Genomic DNA, 22,167 nt, shown 5'->3' on the forward strand with positions numbered 1-22,167 from the left:
TTCAGCCCAAATCACACATGCTGACCAAGTTGTCCCATCTAAGCTAGTCCTATTTGCCTGTTTTGATCCATATCCCTCTAAACCTTTCCCATCCATGTATGTCGCAATGTCTGTTAAATGTTGTTATTGTAGCTACCTCAACTACTTTCTCTGGCAGCTTGTTCCAAATACCCACTACCCTCTGTGTGAAGAGGTTGTCACTCGGGTTCCTATTAAATCTTTCCCCTAATGTCTTAAACCTATGCCCTCTAGTTCTTGATACTGTTACCCTGGGTAAAAGAGTGTGTGCATTCATCCTATCTAATACCCTCATTATTTTATTTGTCCCATAAATTCATGTCGTAGGAGCAGAATTAGGGCATTCAGCCCATCGAGTCTACTCCATTTAATCATGGCTGATCTATCTTTCCCTCTCAACCCCATTCTCCTGCTGTCTTCTCGTAACCATTGATCCCTTTACTGCCCAAGAACTTGTTACACTCCGCTTTAAAAATACCATGTCAATGACTTGGTCTCCACAGCCGTCTGTGGCAATGAATTTCATAGATTCACCACCTTCAGGCTAAAGAAATTCTACTAATCTTTCTAAAAATAGATCCTTCTTATTCTGAAATGTTGGAGTAACTCAGCAGGTCAGGCTGCATCTCAGAAGAGAAGGAATGGGTGACGTTTCGGGTCGAGACCCTTCTTCAGACTGATGTCAGGGGGGCAGGACAAAGGAAGGATATAGGTGGAGACAGGAAGATAGAGGGAGAACTGGGAAGGGGGAAGGGAAGAGAGGGGCAGAGGAACTATCTAAAGTTGGTGAAGTCAATGTTCATACTGCTGGGCTGCAGGCTGCCCAAGCAAAATATGAGGTGCTGTTCCTCCAATTTCCAGTGGGCCCCACTATGGCACTGGAGGAGGCCCATGACAGAAAGGTCAGACTGGGAGTGGGAGGGGTAGTTGAACTGCTCAGCCACCGGGAGATCAGGTTGGTTAAGGCGGACTGAGCAATGGTGTTGAGCGAAACGATCGCTGAGCCTGCGTTTGGTTTCGCCGATGTAAAGAAGTTGACATCTAGAGCAGCGGATGCAATAGATGAGGTTTGGAGGAGGTGCAGGTGAACCACTGTCTCACCTGGAAAGACTGTTTGGGTCCTTGGATGGAGTTGAGGGGGGAGGTAAAGGGACAGGTGTTGCATCTCCCCTCCCCTTTCTGCGTTCCGCAGAGACCGCTCCCTCCATAACTCCCTGGTCCACTCGTCCCTTCCTTCCCAAACCACCCCATCCCCGGGCACTTTCCCCTGCAACCGCACTATACTGTTCTGTAGAGTAGTTTAACTTGCATCATATTTGTCCCAGCCATTGTATGCTGAAGGGCCTGTTCCTGTGATGCACTGTTCTACATTAGGTGAATCGGATCGGTTCCTAGTATATTATGAACCAGGAACAATCACAAAGTGTTAGGTCTACTGACTAAATTCAATGTTGCTGTTGTGATCTTTGGTTGGAAAATATTACATTTTGATTTTCTCTTTTTATTCCTTATTTTCTAAGAATGGCTTAGATCGTATTTTGCATCCAGCTACCAGCAGATCACTATCTTCATGGCAGCATGTCCGGATCATTCAGGCTTTGATGTGCCAAGGAGAGTACAGGAAGGCTCTTCGATACATGCAGGCAATAAAACCTTCAATGACTAGTAGCAGTGAGGTTAAACTTCACCTCACTGTCCTGCTGTTTAACAGGTAACTGAATTAACAGCAGTTTATTATCATAGCTTGTTTTCCATTGGCAATGAAATCCCTTTATTAGCTCACTAGTTGTAGATTTACTTATATATGCAGTTCTGTTATTAGTAATTTTGACAACAATGCAAACATAAACTTTCCTCAAGTTATATACAGAGACAAAATGACTTGAACAGAGAATGGAAGGATGTAGATCACTTGCAGGCAGAGGAGATTAGTTTAACTTAACATGTTTGGCATGGACATTGTGGGCTGAACGGCTGGTTCCAGTCCTGTGCTTCTCTACGTTTCCTCTACCTATTCCTCTCTGAAGGTTATTCAACTCCAAGAGGTATTTTACTCACAAATTGTATAACTGGACCTGCCCATTTCAAAATAACATTTCTGCATTCTTATCTTTTTCTATAAACTGCTTTCAAGAGGAGTTTCCTCGCCAAAGTTCCCAACATTAGTTATCTTGTAGCTTTATTTTAGTTAGCAGGTGCTTATTAAAAGCAGATTTAAAAAAAAAATGCAGCAGCTAACATTTCCATTGTGTCTGAACAGCAGTGGCCCCTCAACTCTTCCACCATTCATTAAGATCAAAGCTGATCTTTTTCCTTGGTGCCTTTTCCCAAGCTAACCACTATATCCCTTGATTCTTTAAATACAGTCTGAACATTCATGGTGACTGAGACTCTAGAGACCTTCAGTAGAAAATTCTAAGAATTCGGAATGCTTGAATGAAGAATTTTTAGAAATTCATGTTTGGGAACAGGGCATTGCTGGCAAGTTGAGCATTTACTACTGATCCTTGAAGGAGTTGGTGAGCCTTCAACAAACAACTGCAGTCTTTCTGGTGAAGATGCTGTTGGGGAGAGTATTCCAGGATATACAATGTTATGATGGAGAACTGGCAGTATATTTCCAGGTCTGACTGATGTGCCACTTGCAGGGTGTTTTCAAGCATCTGCTGCTCTTGACCTTTGGTGGTAAACGTTGCAGGCTTGGGAGGTGTTATCTGAATAGTGTGAGTAACTGGTGCTTTTGTAAATATAAACATTTAAGTTACATTGCACTATTTGTGTTGGGAATGAGTTAAATGGTGGATGGCATGCCAATCAAACTGGCTATTTTGTCCTGTATGGTGTTGAGCTTCTTGAGAAATGCTGGTGATGATTAATCTCCAACAGCTACAACTATCTTCATTTGTGCAAGGTACAACTACAGCCAACAGAATCTTTTCCATTTTATGTCAATCAATCAAAACCAGTTTTACCAGGGCACATTTGGTCAAATGCTGTCTTGAAACCAAGTGCAGATATTCAGCTCTTTGGTTTATGTGCAGATGAAGGCTGGCTCTGATTGGTCTGAGTGAAACCTCTCTCCTCCCAAATCCCCAGAATTAATCTTGGAAACCATCTCTTATATATTCCTCCTTAAACAGTAAAACCAGCTCTACATAATTTTATGTCCAGTTTTGTTAAAGCTTTGTAATACTGTATTAAAATATCTTTATGCTTCGAATGGATAGCACACAAACAACATTTTTCACTGTATCTCTGTATATGTGACTAAAATATACTGATACCTACACTTGAATACTCTTTCATAAAAAGATCAATACATAATTTGCCTTCCTGATTGCTTGCTGAACTTGTTCATTAAACTTCTCTGATTAATGGACAAGACTAGCCTTGTCCTCTGCTAATCTCTCACTACTTTGTTTTTAAAAAATCTGCCTTTCTATTTTCTCAAAGTGGATGATCTTACTTCTCCATGTAATTTTCCCTCTGTCATGTTCTTGTATGTTTTTTCCCCATTTCAACCTGGCTGCATCCTCTCAAACCATACTGCCATACTGCCACCCTGCGTTGTATCATCAGCAGACTTGGATATCTTAGATTGGTCTCATTCAAATAATTGATTTAGTTTATTAACAGCTGATGCTCCCATCCTGTGACATCCCCCAAGTCACAGCCTCCCTATGCATGAATGATTCTATTATTGATCCTAACGATCCTACTTATTTCTGTCCATTTTTCAATCCTCAATCCATGCCCCAGTGCGTGTGTTTTTTGTTCAGTCATTTCATGCACTGCAATTTTTGAAGGCTGAAAATCTAAATACACCACATCCGTCGGTTTCTTTTCTATTAAGCTACTACAAACTTTAAAATGATTGAGTTATTTGGCAAAATTAATTCCCCTTTTCAGAAATCCATACCCACAGCTGTTATTGTTTTCAGTTCTCTGTTAGCACAATAGATTGTTGTATTTTCACTGCCACTCGTGCTAGGCTAACTGACATGATCTAAAGTTATCAATTTTCTCTCGCCATACCATTACAGCTCTCTGCTTCTACTGTATTCTCTGTAGCAAATACATCTTTTAAATAATGGCCAACAACAGAAGTAAGTAAGTTGGAAGGAGTCCAGAACAAGTGGGTAGGATCTTAAAATTAGAGTAGGTAGTTAAGGTAAAAGAGGAAACATAGAATGCAAATAACCTGGCAGGTAATTTTTTTTTTAAACAACTTTTAATGATGCCAAAGTACTCTGGATTCAAGACAAATGAATGGGGTTAGGCACTGAATGCAGAACGGTTGGTGGGGAGAGGCTGCAGAATAGCCTACTCCTGTTATTGTGTTTCAAAGGAAATCTTTGTAACTTGGCTTTTTTTGATGTTATTTACCTTTTGTTGAACAGGTTATGAAAAATAGATCATTACTAATTAAGTTTAACTGTCTAATATTAATAAAATCTAATATTAAAGCTAAATAAATACATGAAAGTATAAGAAATTTATGATTTTATTTGTATTTTGTGATTTTGTGGTGTGGAGAAAATAACCTGCTCCTCAACACCTTAAAGACAAAGGAAATAATAATAGACTTCAGAAAGAATAAAACGGACATGGTACCATTAACTATCAGAGGGGACTGTGTGGAGAGGGTGGCGGATTTCCGCTTCCTGGGAATCCATATTGAGGAGGACCTGACGTGGAGCGTGAACACCTCTGCGCTGCTGAAAAAGGTCCAGCAGAGACTGCACTTCCTGAGGGTGCTCAGGAAGAATAACATCACTCAGAGACTGCTGTTGTCCTTTTATCGGTGCTACATTGAGAGCATCCTAACATACTGTGTATGCGTATGGTACACCAGCTGCACAGCGGCTCAGAGGAAAGCGCTCCAGAGGGCCATTGACAACGCCCAGAGGATTGTCGGCTGCCCTCTACTTACCTTGGAGGACTTACACAGTTCCCGCTGCATCAAAAAATCCCAGAGTATTATAAAGGACATTTCCCACCCCGGACACTCCCTGTTTGAACTGTTACCGTCAGGCAGACGGTACAGATCTACAAGGACAAGGACAAACAGACTTAAAAATAGTTTTTACCCCACTGCTATAAAGGCACTAAATGTAGCCGCCAAGGAACGCAGGGGCGATACATAATAAGAGACTGTGAAATCGACAGAAGGATGTAGGGTTGGGTGTTTATGCGTGCTATTTTCATGATATTTATTTTAGTTGTTTATCTTTTTTAAAATATTTTACCTTGTATGTATCGTTAGCTTTTAGAAATGTTTGAATGGTGCACTGACTGGCTGACATTTTACAATTTCGTTGTACATGGCTCATGTTACAATGACAATAAAGGAACTATTCTATTCTATTTTCAGTTCGATGGTGGAGGCTTGGCATCTACTTCGGCTAAATGCTAACAGGATAAATGTGGAGGACCTGTTAAGGCATATGTATGAGTTATGTCAGGAAAATGGACTGATGGAGGAGCTTTTTAAACTGCCTTTTACTGGAACTGAACAGGTAAGATAAGTTAATTTCTAAGAAACCATTGGTTAGGAAGATGGAGATTATTTCTTTATGTAATTTCAAAAGGATGGTTACTTCACTTTTTAAAAACAGTAATCCTCTTTCTGTTTAAAACGGTATTCTTCAAAATATATAGTTTATTACTTGGGCAACTTTGCCCTCTAGTGTCATGAAGTCTCATTACTAGATTTGGTAGATTGTATTCACCATCCCACTTAAATACTAGTTCTTTGTGATAGAACAGTCAGGAGCAGAAATTGTGCTGCCTCCCTAGGTCTAAATGCCCAAGTTAATCAATTGTTTATTGTGTACAGAAGCAAGTATGTCTTTCCACAATTATACAAAACTTCAGTGAGACTGACCTGAAATACAGTGTTCATTTTTGGTCTCCTTACGAAAGAGGACACTTGCTGTAATTAGAGTGCACCAGAGGTTTATCAAACACGTTCCTGGGATGGCAAAACGGTTATATGAGGAGAATGGGTTGACTAGACCTATTTTCATAAGAGCTCAGAAGAATGCAAAAGGAATCTCACCTAAAACAATTTACTTTTTGATCGGGCTGCACAGAGTGGATGTGGAGAGAATGTTTTTCAAACTCGGATGTGTAGAATGAGCGATTCATAGTCTTAAGAGTAAAGGATATGAGCCATTTCAGTTTGTCAGCTAAATATATTTAAGGAGCCAGATAGCTTTCTGGATACAAATGGCATGATGAGGTAAGGGAAAAGAGAAAAAAATATGGTATTGAGATTGTGGACCAATCATGATAATGTTGAACAGTCTAACATAGAAACAAGTCCTTCAAGCCATTATGTCTGTGCTGAACATGGGGCCAAATTAAGATAGTCCCTCTGCCTGCACATGATCTATGTCCCTCCATTCTTTGCATATTCATGTGCCTATCTAAAGGTCTTTCAAGCACTTCAAGCACTGCTTCCACCATCACCCTTAGCAGTGGGTTCCAGGCATCCATCAGTCTCTGTATAAAATAAAAACTCGCCCTGTACATTACCTTTAAACTGCCAACTTATGATCGTAAATCTAGGCCTTCCAATATTGGACAATTCTACACTGGGAGAAAGGTTCTGACTGTCCACTCTCTTTGTCTCTCTTAATTTTATGGAGCTTCTACCAGGCTCCCCCCCTGTTTCCAACGCTCCAGAGAAAATACTTTAAGCAGACCTCCCAACCCTTCCGAATTTGATGAAAGGTTTCCGCTTTCTTATTTCATTCCCGCCATCCTGATTTTGCCTCACATTTTTCCGCAAAACACATGCCTCGCCGCTGGAATCCGCCTCGCCACTAGTCCGGCCTTGCCTATCCTCGCCGCTGGCCCGGCCTCGCCGCTAGCCTCGCCTCACCTCGGCGCTCGCCCAGCCTCGCCTTGTCCCTGGCCTTGCCTCGCCGCTGGCCTGGCCTCGCCACTCGCCCGGCCTCACCGCTGGCCTAGCCTCGCTGCGGAGCGTGGGGCCCGTTGATGTTGAGAGGGGATGGGGGGTGGGGTGGGGGTTGATGTGCGGGGGAGGGGGGCAGTGGAGTGGGAGGAGGGTGTGGGGGTCGGGGAGGTGGAGGAAGGGAGGAGGAGAGTGGGGGTGGGAGGGGACTGGGGGAGAAGGGGTGGGGGAGTGGATTTGGGTGGAAAGGGTGGAGGGGAGGGGTGGAGAGAGTAGGGGGGAGCGATGGGGGGGGAAGTAGGGTTGGGAAGTAGGGTTGGGAAGTAGGGTTGGGGGGGACATGGACCGTTGTGATTTGCTGTTGAAGACCACTGGAGCAAGTATATCTTCAATTAAATTAGGTATGTGTCGTTTTTAAAATGAAACTCTTTCTTCATAACTTAGTCATACATTTTATGACTATTTGTTCTTTTATTCAATACCAAGCGAATGGGGATGTGTAAGGAAAAAGCAAAATAGAAAAAGCAAAACAAAACAATTTTTTCTTTGTTGTAAAAGGTATTTCTGTTCAATAACCTTTCTATAATAGTGGAATATACTCATGATAGGCCTAACATTGTACATGTAGTCCAAGAACTACAGACTGTTGGAAATAATAGTTGTTTTTCACACGTGAATGTAGCGCAACACGTGCGCGCATTTGGCGTGCATACTTTATTTTGCTGAAAAGTTGCATTACGCGCCATATTATGAATTTATATGTAAAATTCTGAATTTTGGACATCAAAATTCTGAATTTGTAAAATCAAATGTTGGGAGGACTGTCTAAGCCATCCAACCTCGCCTTGTAGCTAATACTATTTGATTCAGGCAGCATTAAACCTATTCTCCACTCTCTCCAAAGCCTTCATATCCTTCCTCAAATTGGGCAACCAGAGCTGCGCACACACTATTCCAAATAAGGGCTACTCAAAATTTTATAAAGCCGCAACATGACTTCCTGACTTGTATATTCTATGCTCCGACCAATGAAGTCAAGCGTACCATGCACTTTCTTTTGCGCTGTCTACGTATTTTAGGGAGCTATAGACTTGGACACCAAGATCCCTTTATACATCAGTGCTGTTAAGGGGCTTGCCATTGACAACATACTTTCCCCTCACATTTGACCTTGCAAAGTGCAACACCTCAACTTGCCTGGATTAAACACCATCAGCCATTTCTCCACCCACATCTGCAACTGATCTACATTCTACTGTATCCTTTGACAACCTTCTTCACTGCCCGCAATTGCACCAATTTTGGTGTAATCTACAAACTTACTAATTGTCTCGTATACATCAAACAACTGAAGTCGCAGCATTAATCCCTGTAAAACATCACAGACCTCCAGCTAGGATAATACCCTTCCACCCTGTGTCTTCTATGGGTAAGCCATTTCTGAATCCAAGCCACCATCGATCCTATGCTAATCTTCTGAATCAGCCTACCAAAAGGGACCTTGCAAAGAATGGTGGAACAGACTCAAAGGGCTAAATGGTCTGTCTCTACTTATATTTTCTGTTTCTTTGTAATTCCAGCTGCCGTGATGAGTAATGTCAGCTAACAGTACATAAACTACCAATCAATTTGGTGTAGTTACAAATTTGTCACCACCTCTTGAGACAACAAACCTTGATGCCCTGTGATTTCAATCAGGTTAACTTCTGAATGTATTCCCCAAATACCATCAATGTCTTTCTTGTCCCATGCAGGTGGTAACACAACACTGATATTCCTTGGGATTATGTGCTCATTCTACTCCCTGTATACCCTTGACTGTATGGCCAAGTACAAAAACTAGACAAAAAAAGTTGGTTGCTGAATGAAGGAAGTGAGGGGGTAAACACAATATTGTCCTCGTCAGCAGAGCTGCTGTAGATTTAGTCAACAGTTTCAAGTTCCTAGGTATCCAAATCACCAGTAACCTAACCTGGTCCCTTCACGCTGATGTGATGATCAAGAATTCGCATCAAGATAGACCATTTATTTTCTAAAGTGTCTGAGAAAATGAAGCATGTCCACAAAGGTTTTCTTGATTTCTAAGGATGAGTTATAAAATGCATTCTGGCAGGATGCACCTTAGCCTGAAGTGGCAACTACTCTATTCTTAATTACCTCAACCAGCAGAGAGTGACCTGCGTGGGTTTTCTCCGAGATCTTCGGTTTCCTCCCACACTCCAAAGACGTACAGGTATGTAGGTTAATTGGCTGGGTAAATGATTAAAAAAAAAAAATTGTCCCTAGTGGGTGTAGGATAATGTTAATGTGCGGGGATCACTGGGCGGCACGGACTTGGAGGGCCGAAAAGGCCTGTTTCCGGCTGTATATATATGATATGATATGAACACAGCCCAGTTCATCATAGGCTCATCACTTCCATCCAGTCCATCTTCACGTTGTATTGCAGCAGAAAGACTGGTAATATTGCCTGTCATTTTTTTCTACCTTCTGGATGAAGATAGAAGTTTGAAAGTATGGACATCAGACTTGAGAACCATTGCTATCCAATTCCTGACCAAATTAATTTTTGCACTACAATCTTTCATCAGTCAGAGTTTTGAGTATGGAAGTTGGGAGGTCTTGTTGCAATTATAGAAGACGTTGGTGGGGCCACATTTAGAGTATTATGCTCAATTTTGGGCATCATGTTATAGGAAAGATGTCAAGTTGGAAAATGTGCAAAGAACATTTATGAGGATGTTGCCAGGACTCGAGGGCCTGAGCTATAGAGAGGTTGAGCTGGCTAGGACTCTATTCCTTGAAGCGCAGAAAGACAAGGGGTGATCTTATAGAGGTGTACTAAATCATGAGAGGAGTAGATCAGATAAATGCACCGAGACTCTTACCCACAGTAGGGGAATCGAGAACCACAAGACATAGGTTTAAGGTCTAAAGATTTAATAGGAACCTAAGGGGTAACTCTTTTACACAAGGAGTGGTGGGTGTATGGAACAAGCTGCCGGGGGAGGTAGTTGAGGCAGGTACAATTTCAACATTTTAAGAAACATTTAGACTGGTACATGGATAGAATAGGTTTAGTGTAATATGGGCCAAATGCAGGCAGGTGGGACTATTGTGTATGGAATGTGTTGGTCGGTGTGGACAAGTTGGGCCTGTTTCAACACTCTTATGACTGATCTTGCACCATTCTATTGTATTGCACCATCATGTTTATTGTTGTATTTATCATGTAGGAGCCATTTATGCTTAATTCAGTTATTGTCATTGTGTTATGGCTATGTTTTAATATTTCTAGTTTATGTCTTTTTTGCCTGCTTGTGGGTGTGACTTAATGCGTAATTGGGAGTGTCTAGATGGGAGGAGGCTAGTGTGTGTCGACAGAGGTTGTGGGTCAGTTTAGACTCGGAGGATGGTGAGCATACAGTTCTTTACCACGCGCTCGTATCATGCGCTCGCACCAGCTATATTTGTAAGAACCATACGGTAATAACTGCAAGAATTTCTAGATATTGTTTGAAGAAGAAAATTGATAAAGTACGGGAACTGATTTATTACTCTATGATTTGTGCTACTTTAATAAAACCAATTAATGAAGAAAAGGAGTTTGGAAGATTTGTTTTGTCATATCAGGGTGCGTAAGTTATAACTACATTTCATCCCCGAGAAGTAATGGCTATTGAAGTGGGATTTCGAGATGGTATAGAAACTGCCATTACATAAACATGGAACAGGACAGCACAGGAACAGGACTTTCAGCCATGTTGTCTGTGCTGAACATGACGCCAAATTGAACTAATCCCGTCTGCCTGTACTTGGTCAATATTTCTCCATTTCCTACATATTGATGTGCCTGCCTAAAAGTCTCTCAAACACCACTCTGCTTCCACCTACCGTTCTCCGTGTGTGTGAAAACAACTATTTTTTTTAAAACTTCCCCTGTATATCTCCTTTAATTTTTTTCTCCCTCTAAACTCAAAGCTTTGCCTTCTGGTATTTGACATTTCTAGCCTAGGGAAACGATTCTCACTTTCTACCCTATCTATGCCTCTTATCTATCTATATACTAAAACTCTTGTTTGTTTGTTTGTTCCTGAACCACAGCCAAAACGGTACAATTTTAGGCCCACCTTACTCACCGTCGTACCTTTGGTGCTAATGGAAGAAGTTTCATTGAAATCGGTATTATATTTTTAAAGTTATTCACATTTTAAAGTTTAAATCTATCTCCTAGGGAGGGAGGATAAGGGGGGGGGGGGTTGAGGGGGGGAAGGGGAGGGCAAGTGAGGGGGGAGGAGGAGAGGGTGATGCACCAATGCAGGAGAGGTTTGGGCCCAACGGGTCCACTTGGTCTAGTAATTTTATAAATTTCTCCCCTCAGCCTCCAATGCTCAGGGGGAAAAAAACAATCCAAGGTTGTCCAATCATTCTTGATAACTAATACCCTCTAATCCAGACAGCATCCTGGTAAACCACTTCCACAGGCTCTCCAAAGCCTCCACATCCTTCCCATTATGAACTGCACACGATACTCCAAATGTGGCCTAATCATTGTTTAACAAACTCTACTTCATGTGAACAAGGAATTTGATTACACCCTGGATAATATGATCATAAACTAATCTAAATCTATTCACAGGACTGTTTGGAAAAGTTTTTGAAAAACAGTGGAAATCTTCAAAACCAAGAATTTCTCCTCGTACATCACCTTCAACGTGCCAATTATGTACCTGCCTTGCAACTTCATCAGTCACTAAAAATGAGTTTGGTGAGTTAAAAACGTCTATATTTGTTTTTTAATTGTGGGCAGCTGAATTTTACCAGGTCCATTTATGGGGTGGTCTAATATAACTTCATGAATCTATAGTGGAATTGCATCTTGCTTCCATTTGTTAGAAGTTGAATGTAATATGATAATATCGGATGACAATGAAGAAGCAGTAGGCTTTAAAAAGAAATGAACGAGAAAACTTTCGTATGACTGTGCCATCCAACGGCCTTTTTATGTGATGGGGTTTGTGTAAGAATTGTTCGCCGCCTTGCACATTTTTCTGTTACTGGGTTATTGACGTGGTCGAATTATATATTGAGTCAATTACCATAAAATTAAAGATGCTCAGATTGGTCACAGTGGTTTGGATGCTGCAGAATATGGAAATGTGTCATAAGCAGCATAAATGTGTAGGAAGGAACTGCAGATGCTGGTTTAAACCGACGATAGACAAAATGCAGGAGTAACTCAGTGGGACAGGCAGCATCTCTGGATAGGAGGAATGGGTGAAGATCATTCAGACTGAGTCAGGGGAGAGGGAGATACAGAGATGAGGAAGTATGAAAATGAGACAAAGGGGATGAAGCTCAAGGGGAATGTAGAATAGATCATTGTTAGCTACCAGAAGGTAACAACAAAGCAAACAGATAAAATGCAAACGAGGACAGTCAGACTGGTTGGTGAACTGGGAAGGGGGGAGGGATGGAGAGAGAGGGAAAGCAAGGGTTCTCTAACTTCAAGTAACCCTTGCTTTCCCTCTCTCCATCCCTCCCCCACTTCAGAGCAGAGATTGATATTTCAATAGATCGTGAATTGTATAACACAGTCCTCAGTGTTCAATAGAAAGGGTTTAGTTCTGAAGAATGAAATAAATGTACATCAAGACGTGTGTATGAGGGAGAAAAAGGAAAGTGACAAATATATATCAATGTTTTATCAGAATGACCAAGATCCTCAAATTCGAGAGAGAACAGCTGCTAGGAATTCCATCCTTGAACAGTATGGAAAAGTACTTCCAACTGTACAAAGAAAGCTCGCAACTGAACGCATAAAACCATACCATCATTTTGCAACATTACGTGAAGGTAAGTTGATACTTAAGAATTTGCTCCAAATTTTGAAATCTGCACCAAATGTTTCCACAAATTGGATACATCTGAAGAAGATTGTTAACCATACCTTCTGTAATGCACTCAGAGGGAAAATACTGACCTGTAACATCAATTATTATTGTGTTTTTTATTGTCTTTCACTTCTTGGTATCTACCTACATAAGGAACTGCTTGTGAAATAATTAGTTCCGATGTTCCCTAATGCCACTGGTATAATTTCATTGAAAAAAAAATGTCCGGGTTCTCTTTTCCCTGCTGTTTAATGTCTTTCCATCTTGAAAATACTTTTGAAGACTCGAAAAATGATAACATTGAAATTTTAAGTTCTTTTTTGCAATCAGTTAGTTTTGTGCGAACTTAATGGTTCTTGTTTAAATTAGGTATAGGACTTCAGTGTCTGACCAGAACTGGATATGTTTGTGCATGCATGATAGCCTAATAAACTGTACGTATCCATGGATTTATTTCATATATTTTTGCAAACAGTTACGCGGCCCAAGCCATTATCCACTGTGGCCAGGCAAGCTACTTCTGGAGGTGTGACCACTCGTGCAACATTCATCAATTCAGTGCTTTCAAAGGTTAACGAAGTCTGGCTAAAGAATATGCAAGGAGCAACTCTATCTCCTTTCAATAGGTACTGTAGTGATTTTACTGAGTGCACTTTGTCTACTGTATTGTTGAGGATGTTTTTCTTTTGTGTGTATCTTTCATGCATAACCATGATATATTTGGAAAAGTAATGTGTCGTGAGAAACTTGTATGCAGGCCTTTCCTGGGCAACAAAAAGGATCTGTTTTGCAGATGTCCATTGGTGGATTTTGTCTATTAGTCAGAAAATGCACAAAATCTCACAATAGTAACTATGCCTTCATAGTATTGTAATAAATATTGTTTGGCTGTGAATAAGCTACATAAAAGTAAAACGGGTATATGTAACAGTCCTTTATTCATCACGTGGTCAGTTTTATATCTTTCAAATACAGAGGTGACATAAGTGATTAATTAGAGTTTCAGTGTTATAATTGACTGCATTAACATTTTCAGTGGGGACAGTAACTTTGCAGAATTCCATATTTCAAGTACTGGTGGCTGGTCTGAAAGGGTTCTGGGGGCAAATCCCAAGATACCCAAAATATACCTCTTTTATTAAAATGTTTGAGGGTGGCTCTCTGAATATTAATTGACAAAACAGACAAGTCCTGTACTCGGAATTAAGTGACAGGAATATGTCTTTAACATTGTGTTGGTATAGGAGCTTGCCAATTTATTCCTTCGTGATCTCATGGGGGTTTCAATTGGACCAGTTAACATGGATATTTAACCAGTGGCTTTGAAATATCGGAGAATTCCTCATTGTAATAGAATATCATCGCAGGAGTATCAAGTATTGTTTGCCATATCAGTTTCCAAAGCTAATCTCTTAGGATGCCTCCTATGTTGAAACTGGCTCTCTGTATTCTCAAGAGTCAATTGTGTTTGATTATTGTGAGGAGGATTTGTGGAAACGTTCCCTTCTGAAGACTGGTTCTCATTTGAATTAATTACCTGCTATGCCTATTCCATAACTTTTGTAGATGTCCCTTAACTGATAATCCTGACCAAAGGACATTATAAGCACAATGCATTGTGTAAATCTAAACTGATAGGAAAGAACAATTACGAAAAGTAGAGAGAGAGAGAGAAGAAACTAGTCATTTTGAATTTAATAACATTTATTGAGCTTATTCATATAACAGAGTGTCCATACAATGGTGTTTAAAACAAGGAAACGGCCTGAAATTTATAAACATACAGGCTAGAATGCAAGTCCGGGGTGGAAGTCAAGTGAATTAATTATATCTGTAGAATCGAATTCATGAAAAATTATTAAAACAGTGAATCCAATACTTTCTGCCTACCCCATTTACCTTTCCTTGTGGTCACTAAACACCTATCTATGATGCGCTCATCATTCCATAAGATCCTGAGGGCTACCAGCTCCAGCTTCTTAATGTGGTCACTCAGGAGCTGCAATTGGACAGATGTCACCATGCACACTGAAAGATTCACTAATCTCCCACATCCTGTAGGAGGGGCATACCACTATTCTACTCGCTTCCCCAACTGCGGTAAAACAAAAGGGGGTTAAAAAGACCTGCCTATTCCCTCGGCTCAGTCTTCTTGCCAAAGCATGTCAAGCCCACGCCTCAGCACTTAACCTCACTTACAGCACTCCACCTGCAATTCGCAAAGATGGCTGCTGCAAAACGGCCAATCTGCTGATGCCTGCCTTCTATTTATACACCACTAAGGGCTTTCATTCCCAGAAATTAATGGCTTCTGCTTTCAGCTTTGTTGCGTCTGAAATGAGTACCCTTACTGTAATGATTGCTTCTCAAATATCCCCCCCCCCCCCGTAGTGTTTATCAATTAATGAGAGCCATTATTCCATGTAGATTGAGCAGAAGTGGGATGGAAAAGTACCCTTTTTGGATAATGTTTCAATACTTATAAAAAGTGAAATAAAGTCTTGTGCCTGCATCAATTTAGGATAGAAACTGAGATAAGATGAATCTTTTGAAAGTAAAAAATCAATATTTAAAAACATAATATTATATAGGTAACTAAGGAAGAAACATAGTAACCAAGGAAGTTAAGCCATTGTTTTAGTTTATCATTTATAACTTCCTTAAACCTTAAACAAAATGTAATAATATTTACAGCATTTAAATTACTTAGTTTAAAAAAAGAAGCCAAACCTGACTAGTGTAGTTGAGGAGATATTTTATGTGGTGTAATGACCTAAAAATTTGGGTCACTCCAACCCTTGAGGAACTTTGTTGAAGCATACAAATGAATGGAAAGTAACCCAATGTTTAGCTTTGGAGGAGAAAAACTGAATTTATTGTTGGGTGAGATAACCATGTAATTTGATGAACTTTGTAATGTTATGTTTTTGTAGGCAGTAATCTTGGCTTGTTGGCCAGACCAACAGCCTTAGATTCTCCAATTCATTATCATAAGGATATCTTTTATGCTCTATTAAGTCGCCATTTATTTGGCAGAATGCTAGAGAAGAGCAGTTGTCTTGAGGATATTTTGAAGCATGGTTTGAGACTTGCTATCTTTTGTGATACTACTTGCTTTTTTTTTATGGCAATCATTTTTGAATAGCACTTGATGTGTACCACAGATGGGATGACAATAATCTGTAAATATTAACTAGAAAAACATGCTCAAATTTAATGGGTTATTTTCTGTTGTTTAAATTTCAGCCCTAAGTGTAGTGAACAATCTTCAGTTAACCTGGTTCTCAAGTCTACTGAAGTGTGTGATGCTTTTGTTGGGACACCAATCAATACGAGCTCAAGAAAACTTTCCAGGTATTGATTTGTTTTTTTTAATAGATTTGCTGGTATTCTGTCTCATAGTTTGCTCTTTGGATCCCTTTTAAAATAAGATCTTGGCCAGGGGCAGAGTATGTGGTTATTTTATTACTTATAGATACAAATAAAAAACAGAAGGCTGCTCTGCACCTCAGGCCTATTGTCCTGTACTAAATTCATGCCAGTTTCGATTGCAACATTAACTTTGTGTATACATGTACTTTTCACAGAATATATCTGTTTCTGCTGAAAACTATTTTAGGACTTTGAGGAAAATTGTTCCAAGTACTCAGAGGGGAAAATATGAATACTGCAATACAGAAGTCTTGCAGCATTTGTACAAGGCCTTGGTGAGCTCATGCCTGGAATATTGTGGTTTGGTTGATATTTGTCATAGAGGGAATGCAGTGACAAAACAGGAGATCGGTTCCAAGGCTGCGGATTTGCCATGTGAAGCGAAGTTAAGCAAAATAGGCCTGTGGTTTTTTTTAAGGTAGACACAAAAAGCTGGAATAACACAGGCAGCATCTCTGGAGAGAAGGAATAGTTGACATTTTGGGTCGAGACTCTTCTTCAGACTTTTTTCAGTGTTTAGAGGAATGAATTAGCATCTCATTGAAATTCTTCACACTAAACATTGTTTCCTCTGTGCTGCAAAACCTGGTCCTTGAGTAAGAGAGAATAACTTTTCCCAACTATTGAGACTCTTGTAATGCCCAGTGAATTTCTGTGGCATTACAATTGTATAATCACCTACTTTCAATAACCTGAAGGGGACTGTTGACTGGGAACTTGACTGGATTGGCCACATATTTTAATTAGAACCAATCGGAGGCTGGATGTTCTGCAGTGGGTAATGTCTCCTGACTCAAAGTTTTCAACAAATTTACATGGAATAACAGGAATGTGGTGAAATATCATTTGCATGCCTGGATTGCTCCAATGAGAAGATCAACGCCATTCAGCACAAAGCAATCTGCTTGATTAACACCCGTTCGCCGCCCTATGTGTCGAGTTCCTCCAGTACTAGCTCTGTTGCACATTATGTATCATTGATAAGATGGACTGCAGCAACTTGCTAAGTTTTCAACAACACCTACCGAGCTCTTGACCTTCACCACGCAAAAATCAAAGGGAAACCAACACATAGCAGCAGCTCTATATCCAATTTTGACACCACAGATTTTTATTTCTACCATAATTGTGCATCTCCTTTCACAACATAGATTGTAGCACCTTAAATGCTGACTGCCATGTTCTAAGAATTGATTAATTTTTCAAATATAACAGCCTCCTTTGGACAATGTCTATTTTTCCAAATGTCATGCATCTTGTACAAGGCTGCTGTGGATTTCATCTGTTGAATACTGAAACATATCAGTGTGGAGTTGCTGCAGAGAGCACTTTCATATAATCTGTCTAATATGAATGGACTCAGCTAATCAGATTTCACTTCCAATTGTGAATTTAATCAATCTACAAATGAACTTAAAATGTTAAATGAAAGAAAAGCACATTTATTGGCACAAAGATTCTTTTCCCACTGCCATATCCACCAAGATAAAGAAATCAAAATAGCAATTACTATTTCAGTTATATGCAATAAAAGAAAGCTTTTAATCAGATACTTGCTTTGGTGATTGGGCATATCCCGGCTACATCAGCTCCCTTCAATAGGTTATTTCCAGAGTGTTTCACCCGCTTAATTTTTAATAACCTCTTGAGCAGCATCAATCGCAAACAAAATAATATTTTGAAGGTAGACACAAAAAGCTGGAGTAACTCAGCGGGTCAGGCAGCATCTCTGGAGAGAAGGAATGGGTGACGTTTCGGGTCGAGACCCTTCTTGTTTTGGTGATTGAAAAACAAAAAGGAGAGATATCGTTTTTTTAGTTGAGCAACTGATTGCTTTTCATATTATGTATTCGGTATAGTCATTGCTAAAATATGCATCTTACTTTAATATTGATGTATTTGAGATAAATATCAATGTTAGATTCTGAAAAGTTTAATCATTTTGAATATTGGTTCTGAAGGTCTTCAAAAAACATTGGATCCTAGAGAAAGACACAAAATACTGGAGTAACTCAGTGGGACAGGCAGCATCTGGAGAGAAGGAAAGGGTGATGTTTCGGATCGATACCCTTCTTCAGTCTGAAAGGGTCTCGACCCGAAACGTCACCCTTTTCTTCTCTCCAGAGATGCTGCCTGTCCCGCTGAGTTACTCTAGCATTTTGTGTCTATCTTCAGTTTAAACCAGCATCTGCAGTTCCTTCTTACACATTGGATCCTAGAGATCTGAAATTGAAGAAAATGCAGACATTTTTCAGCTATTTGGGCTGCATTTGTGAAGGGAAGAAGCAATGGTTTTTCATCACTGACCAGAACCATTACCATTTTTTGATTATGTAGCGTATTCCATTATTGTTAATGGTGAAATTATCATTGCAGATAACTTGTTATGACAGTTGTTGGGGACTAATGGTGTGACATACTGACTTTCAGAGAGAATGCATTTCTGACATAATTATTTACCTAATTTAGATTGTTGGATTCTATGCGTCAGCTAAAGAGCCACACAGTGTTGAAAGAAGATCCCCCTCGTTGTGAACAAATTAAAACTAATTCTTCTTGGATGACAACCAGTCCATTACAATCAAGTGCTGTCAAAACTAGCCAACTTGGATACATTTCAAAGGCATCAGAACTAAAGCTTTTGCAGACACCACCTGTGGTGAAGGTATTTAAATTAACTTCCAGGTGTTTCTTGAACGGATTATATTGTATTTCTTGTATTTTTAAAAATCCTAAAACATCAGAGCTATGCTGGTCCTTAATATGTCTACGTTATTGAAATTCACACCAGGAAGAAAACAACACAGGAATATATTCTCAGGCACCCAAATAAGTTGAATCACTGTACGTTGTTTGCTTAATATTGTTTGAAGCAGTATTTCAGTGATATTGCTGGAATTGTTTTTAGTGTAATCATCAAATCTGCTGTGCAGTGGTAAACTAAGAAAACATTCCTTTTCCTTTTTAGAGAGCACGAGCATTTACAGCATCAGAACCCACTTTTGCCAGTTTTGCTCCTCAGTCCATCTTGCGATCTAGCCTTCGCCCCACACCCATAGCATCACCATGTGCCTCACCAAGTCGTTCTTCAACTCCGCCGCTTCGTGCTAAAGAGACCAAAATTTGTTTTGTGAAAGAGAAACAAAGCATTCGATGGACTGGGGTATGTACTTTGTAGTAAGGTGTACAAAAATGTTTGGGTTTTGACTACTGCTCACATTTATTAAATGAAAAATGGGCATGGTAGCATAGTTGTTAAATTACTGGATGTATCCAGAGGCCTGGGCTATTGACCTCAGAAACATGAGTTTGTATCCCATCTCTGCAGCTAAGGAATTGAACTTAAAGTAATGAAATCTGGAATAAAATGTTTATCACTCATGGTGACTGTGAGAATACTAAAGTGTGGAAAAACATGTTGCCTTTTATGATTCACTTCCAGTTAATTCCCGAAATGGCCCAATAAACAATTCAGTTTGATGCCAATTGGGATAAAAATAATAATTTGTCGGTGACCTTCACATTATCAAGCCATTTTTTTTTTAGTAAGCTGTTTGTTAACTGATGATTTTTGAGACAGGGATGGGGAGTGTGGGCAGGGCAGGTTCAGTCTGTGTAAGTTGATGGTTATATTTCAAATTTCATAGAAAGCAAAGTACTGTGGATGCTGTAAATTAGAAATAAAAATTCAGAAGATACTCTGGATCAGTAGTATCTGTGAAGCAAGCGGCTAATAGGGTTATAGACAGTAATTTTAGGGAGGCGGTCACACCAAAGGTTCAGCCAGTAATTGCGGGAGAGCCAGGTAGGTTAGTGCAAGACTATCCTCTGGCTTTCTTCGTCTTGATCAAATATGCCATTTTACATACTTTTGGGCGTGATGGTCCCTCAGGGGAAAATAATAGGAGCAGCCAAGGCAATGGCATCACACCTGGCTAAGTTGGAACAGCGTGGTAGGGCTCAATGATGGCGAGGCATTGTGAAACGGCATTCATTCCACGGTCACTCCAGAGAGACCTGGCCTCCCTTGTTCCAGGTTCAAGAATGTCTTGGAGCAAGTGACATTTTGAGAGGAGAGGGTGACCAGCATGAGATCGTGATCGATATTGGTACCAATGACATGGGTAGGAAGGGAGATGAATTCCTTTCAAAGAGAATTAGGTCGTACTTTTGAAAAATGGATGCCCAGAGTTGTGATCTCAGGATTACTACCTCTGCCATGTGCTAGTTGGGCAAGGAAGAGAAAGATAATGCAGCTGAATGTGTGGCTGAGGAATTGAGCAGAAGGGAGGGCTTCAGATATATGGATCATTGAGCTCTTCCAGGGCAGATGGGTTCTGTACAAGAGGGCTCTTCAGAAGGGCTTAAACTGGAGTGGCAAAGGGGTTGGAACCAGACGAGCAGGTCAACAAATGGTTGGACTGATGGGAAAGCAAAGTTTATTACCAGTATGACTTAAAGAAAGGGCAGGCGGAGAAATTAATGAATATGGTGAAACTGATGGGTTGAAATATGTTCGTATTTCCATGGATGGTGTCTTATGGATAAAGCAATGAGCCTGGATCAATGCTTGGAACTTTGATGTTGTGGCCATTATGGAATCTTGGATGTGAGATGGACAGCAATGTTACAGAATTCCGATATTTCAGATGTGATAAGGAGGTAAAAGAGGCAGAGAAATTGCATTATTAATGTGGGAGAATGTCACATCAGCACTCGGAGGATGCACTGGAGGGTGCCTCCACTGAGGCAATATGGGTAGAACTCCAGAATAAGGTGCAATCACTCTCATGCGATTTTCAATAGGTATCCCAATAGATGGCTGGATGTAGAGGAACAGATATGTAGTCAGATTGTGGAAAGGTGTAAAAGCAATACGGTTGTCGAAGTGGATGGCTTTGAGTTCCCCAATATAGATTAGGATTTCCATCGTACAAAAGACTTAGTTGGGGCAGAATTTTTAAGGGTATTCGAGTGAGCTTGAAATGGCATGTGGATCTCAAGTGCAACTCAAAGAGGTATTACACTGGACATTATCTGGGAAGCAACCCTGGCTAGGTGACTAGTGTTTCAGTGGAACAGCATTTAGGAACTGATCACAACTAAACATAGCACAAAAAGTAAGGAAATTTGTGTTTGGTAGATTATTTCTTTGTTGTAACAATGCTTCTTGGCAATAAATCTTATACCGTTGGAAAGCCTGTTTATTTCCCTTTTAAATGATGCCACATTTGTAAGGAACATGCATTTGTGGGATGAGCAGCAGAGCTGAGTATATGGGTTGCGCCCATGAAAAATTTGCCAAATCTTCTCTGCCAATGCCAAACAGCTTATTCTGCTGTTGCTATTGACTCTTGTTTTGAGCTTCTGGTACCCCCAGGTGCTGACAATCAGGTGCCTGATTGGCACCTGATTGGCAGCATCTGTGAGCATGGGCCCTGCTACAGTGGTCAGTAGGTGTCTGCTCCAAGAATCGGCATGCCACGTTTGACTGATCTGGATAGGGCCCGTGCGATAGAGCAACTTCAAGCTGGTGACATTGCTCGCCCCCACAGAGCAGGGTTTCTCAGAGACTACCTCCAGAATTTGGGAGTGGAGAGCATGGAATGGCCTGCCAGCAGTCCTGACCTCAACCCCATTGAACACTTGTGGGATCAGCTTGGGCGTGCTGTTCGTGCCAGAGTGACCAACACAACCACGTTGGCTAACTTGCGACAAATGCTGGTTGAAGAATGGGATGCCATCCCACAACAGTGTGTGACCAGGCTGGTGACCAGCATGAGGAGGAGGTGCCAGGCTGTTGTAGCTGTGTATGGTTCTTCCACACGCTACTGAGGCTCCTGTTTATTAAATGAATAAATTGTTAAATTGCCAATATGTCTTGTTTCTTCAGACTTCAAT

General features: G+C 40.5%; 2 protein-coding genes across 3 annotated transcripts in view; one reads left to right on the forward strand and one right to left on the reverse strand.

The window, feature by feature from the left end:
• The window catches only part of adss2 (adenylosuccinate synthase 2), a 612,379-nt gene that overhangs the window by 298,730 nt on the left and 291,482 nt on the right, over positions 1–22,167 (reverse strand). The gene's annotated exons all lie outside the window — the stretch shown is intronic.
• ahctf1 (AT hook containing transcription factor 1) overlaps positions 1–22,167 on the forward strand; it is a 103,631-nt gene that overhangs the window by 56,325 nt on the left and 25,139 nt on the right. For both annotated transcript variants that reach the window (XM_078405365.1, XM_078405366.1), the window contains exons 21-28: positions 1,539–1,729; positions 5,393–5,537; positions 11,580–11,708; positions 12,652–12,796; positions 13,310–13,460; positions 16,081–16,188; positions 18,736–18,931; positions 19,235–19,429. In XM_078405365.1, the coding sequence (XP_078261491.1) occupies positions 1,539–1,729; positions 5,393–5,537; positions 11,580–11,708; positions 12,652–12,796; positions 13,310–13,460; positions 16,081–16,188; positions 18,736–18,931; positions 19,235–19,429 (1,260 nt within the window). The remainder of the gene's footprint in view (positions 1–1,538; positions 1,730–5,392; positions 5,538–11,579; positions 11,709–12,651; positions 12,797–13,309; positions 13,461–16,080; positions 16,189–18,735; positions 18,932–19,234; positions 19,430–22,167) is intronic.

Source organism: Rhinoraja longicauda, chromosome 9 (genome assembly GCF_053455715.1).
Source record: "Rhinoraja longicauda isolate Sanriku21f chromosome 9, sRhiLon1.1, whole genome shotgun sequence".
In the NCBI taxonomy this organism is placed as follows: Eukaryota; Metazoa; Chordata; class Chondrichthyes; order Rajiformes; family Arhynchobatidae; genus Rhinoraja; species Rhinoraja longicauda.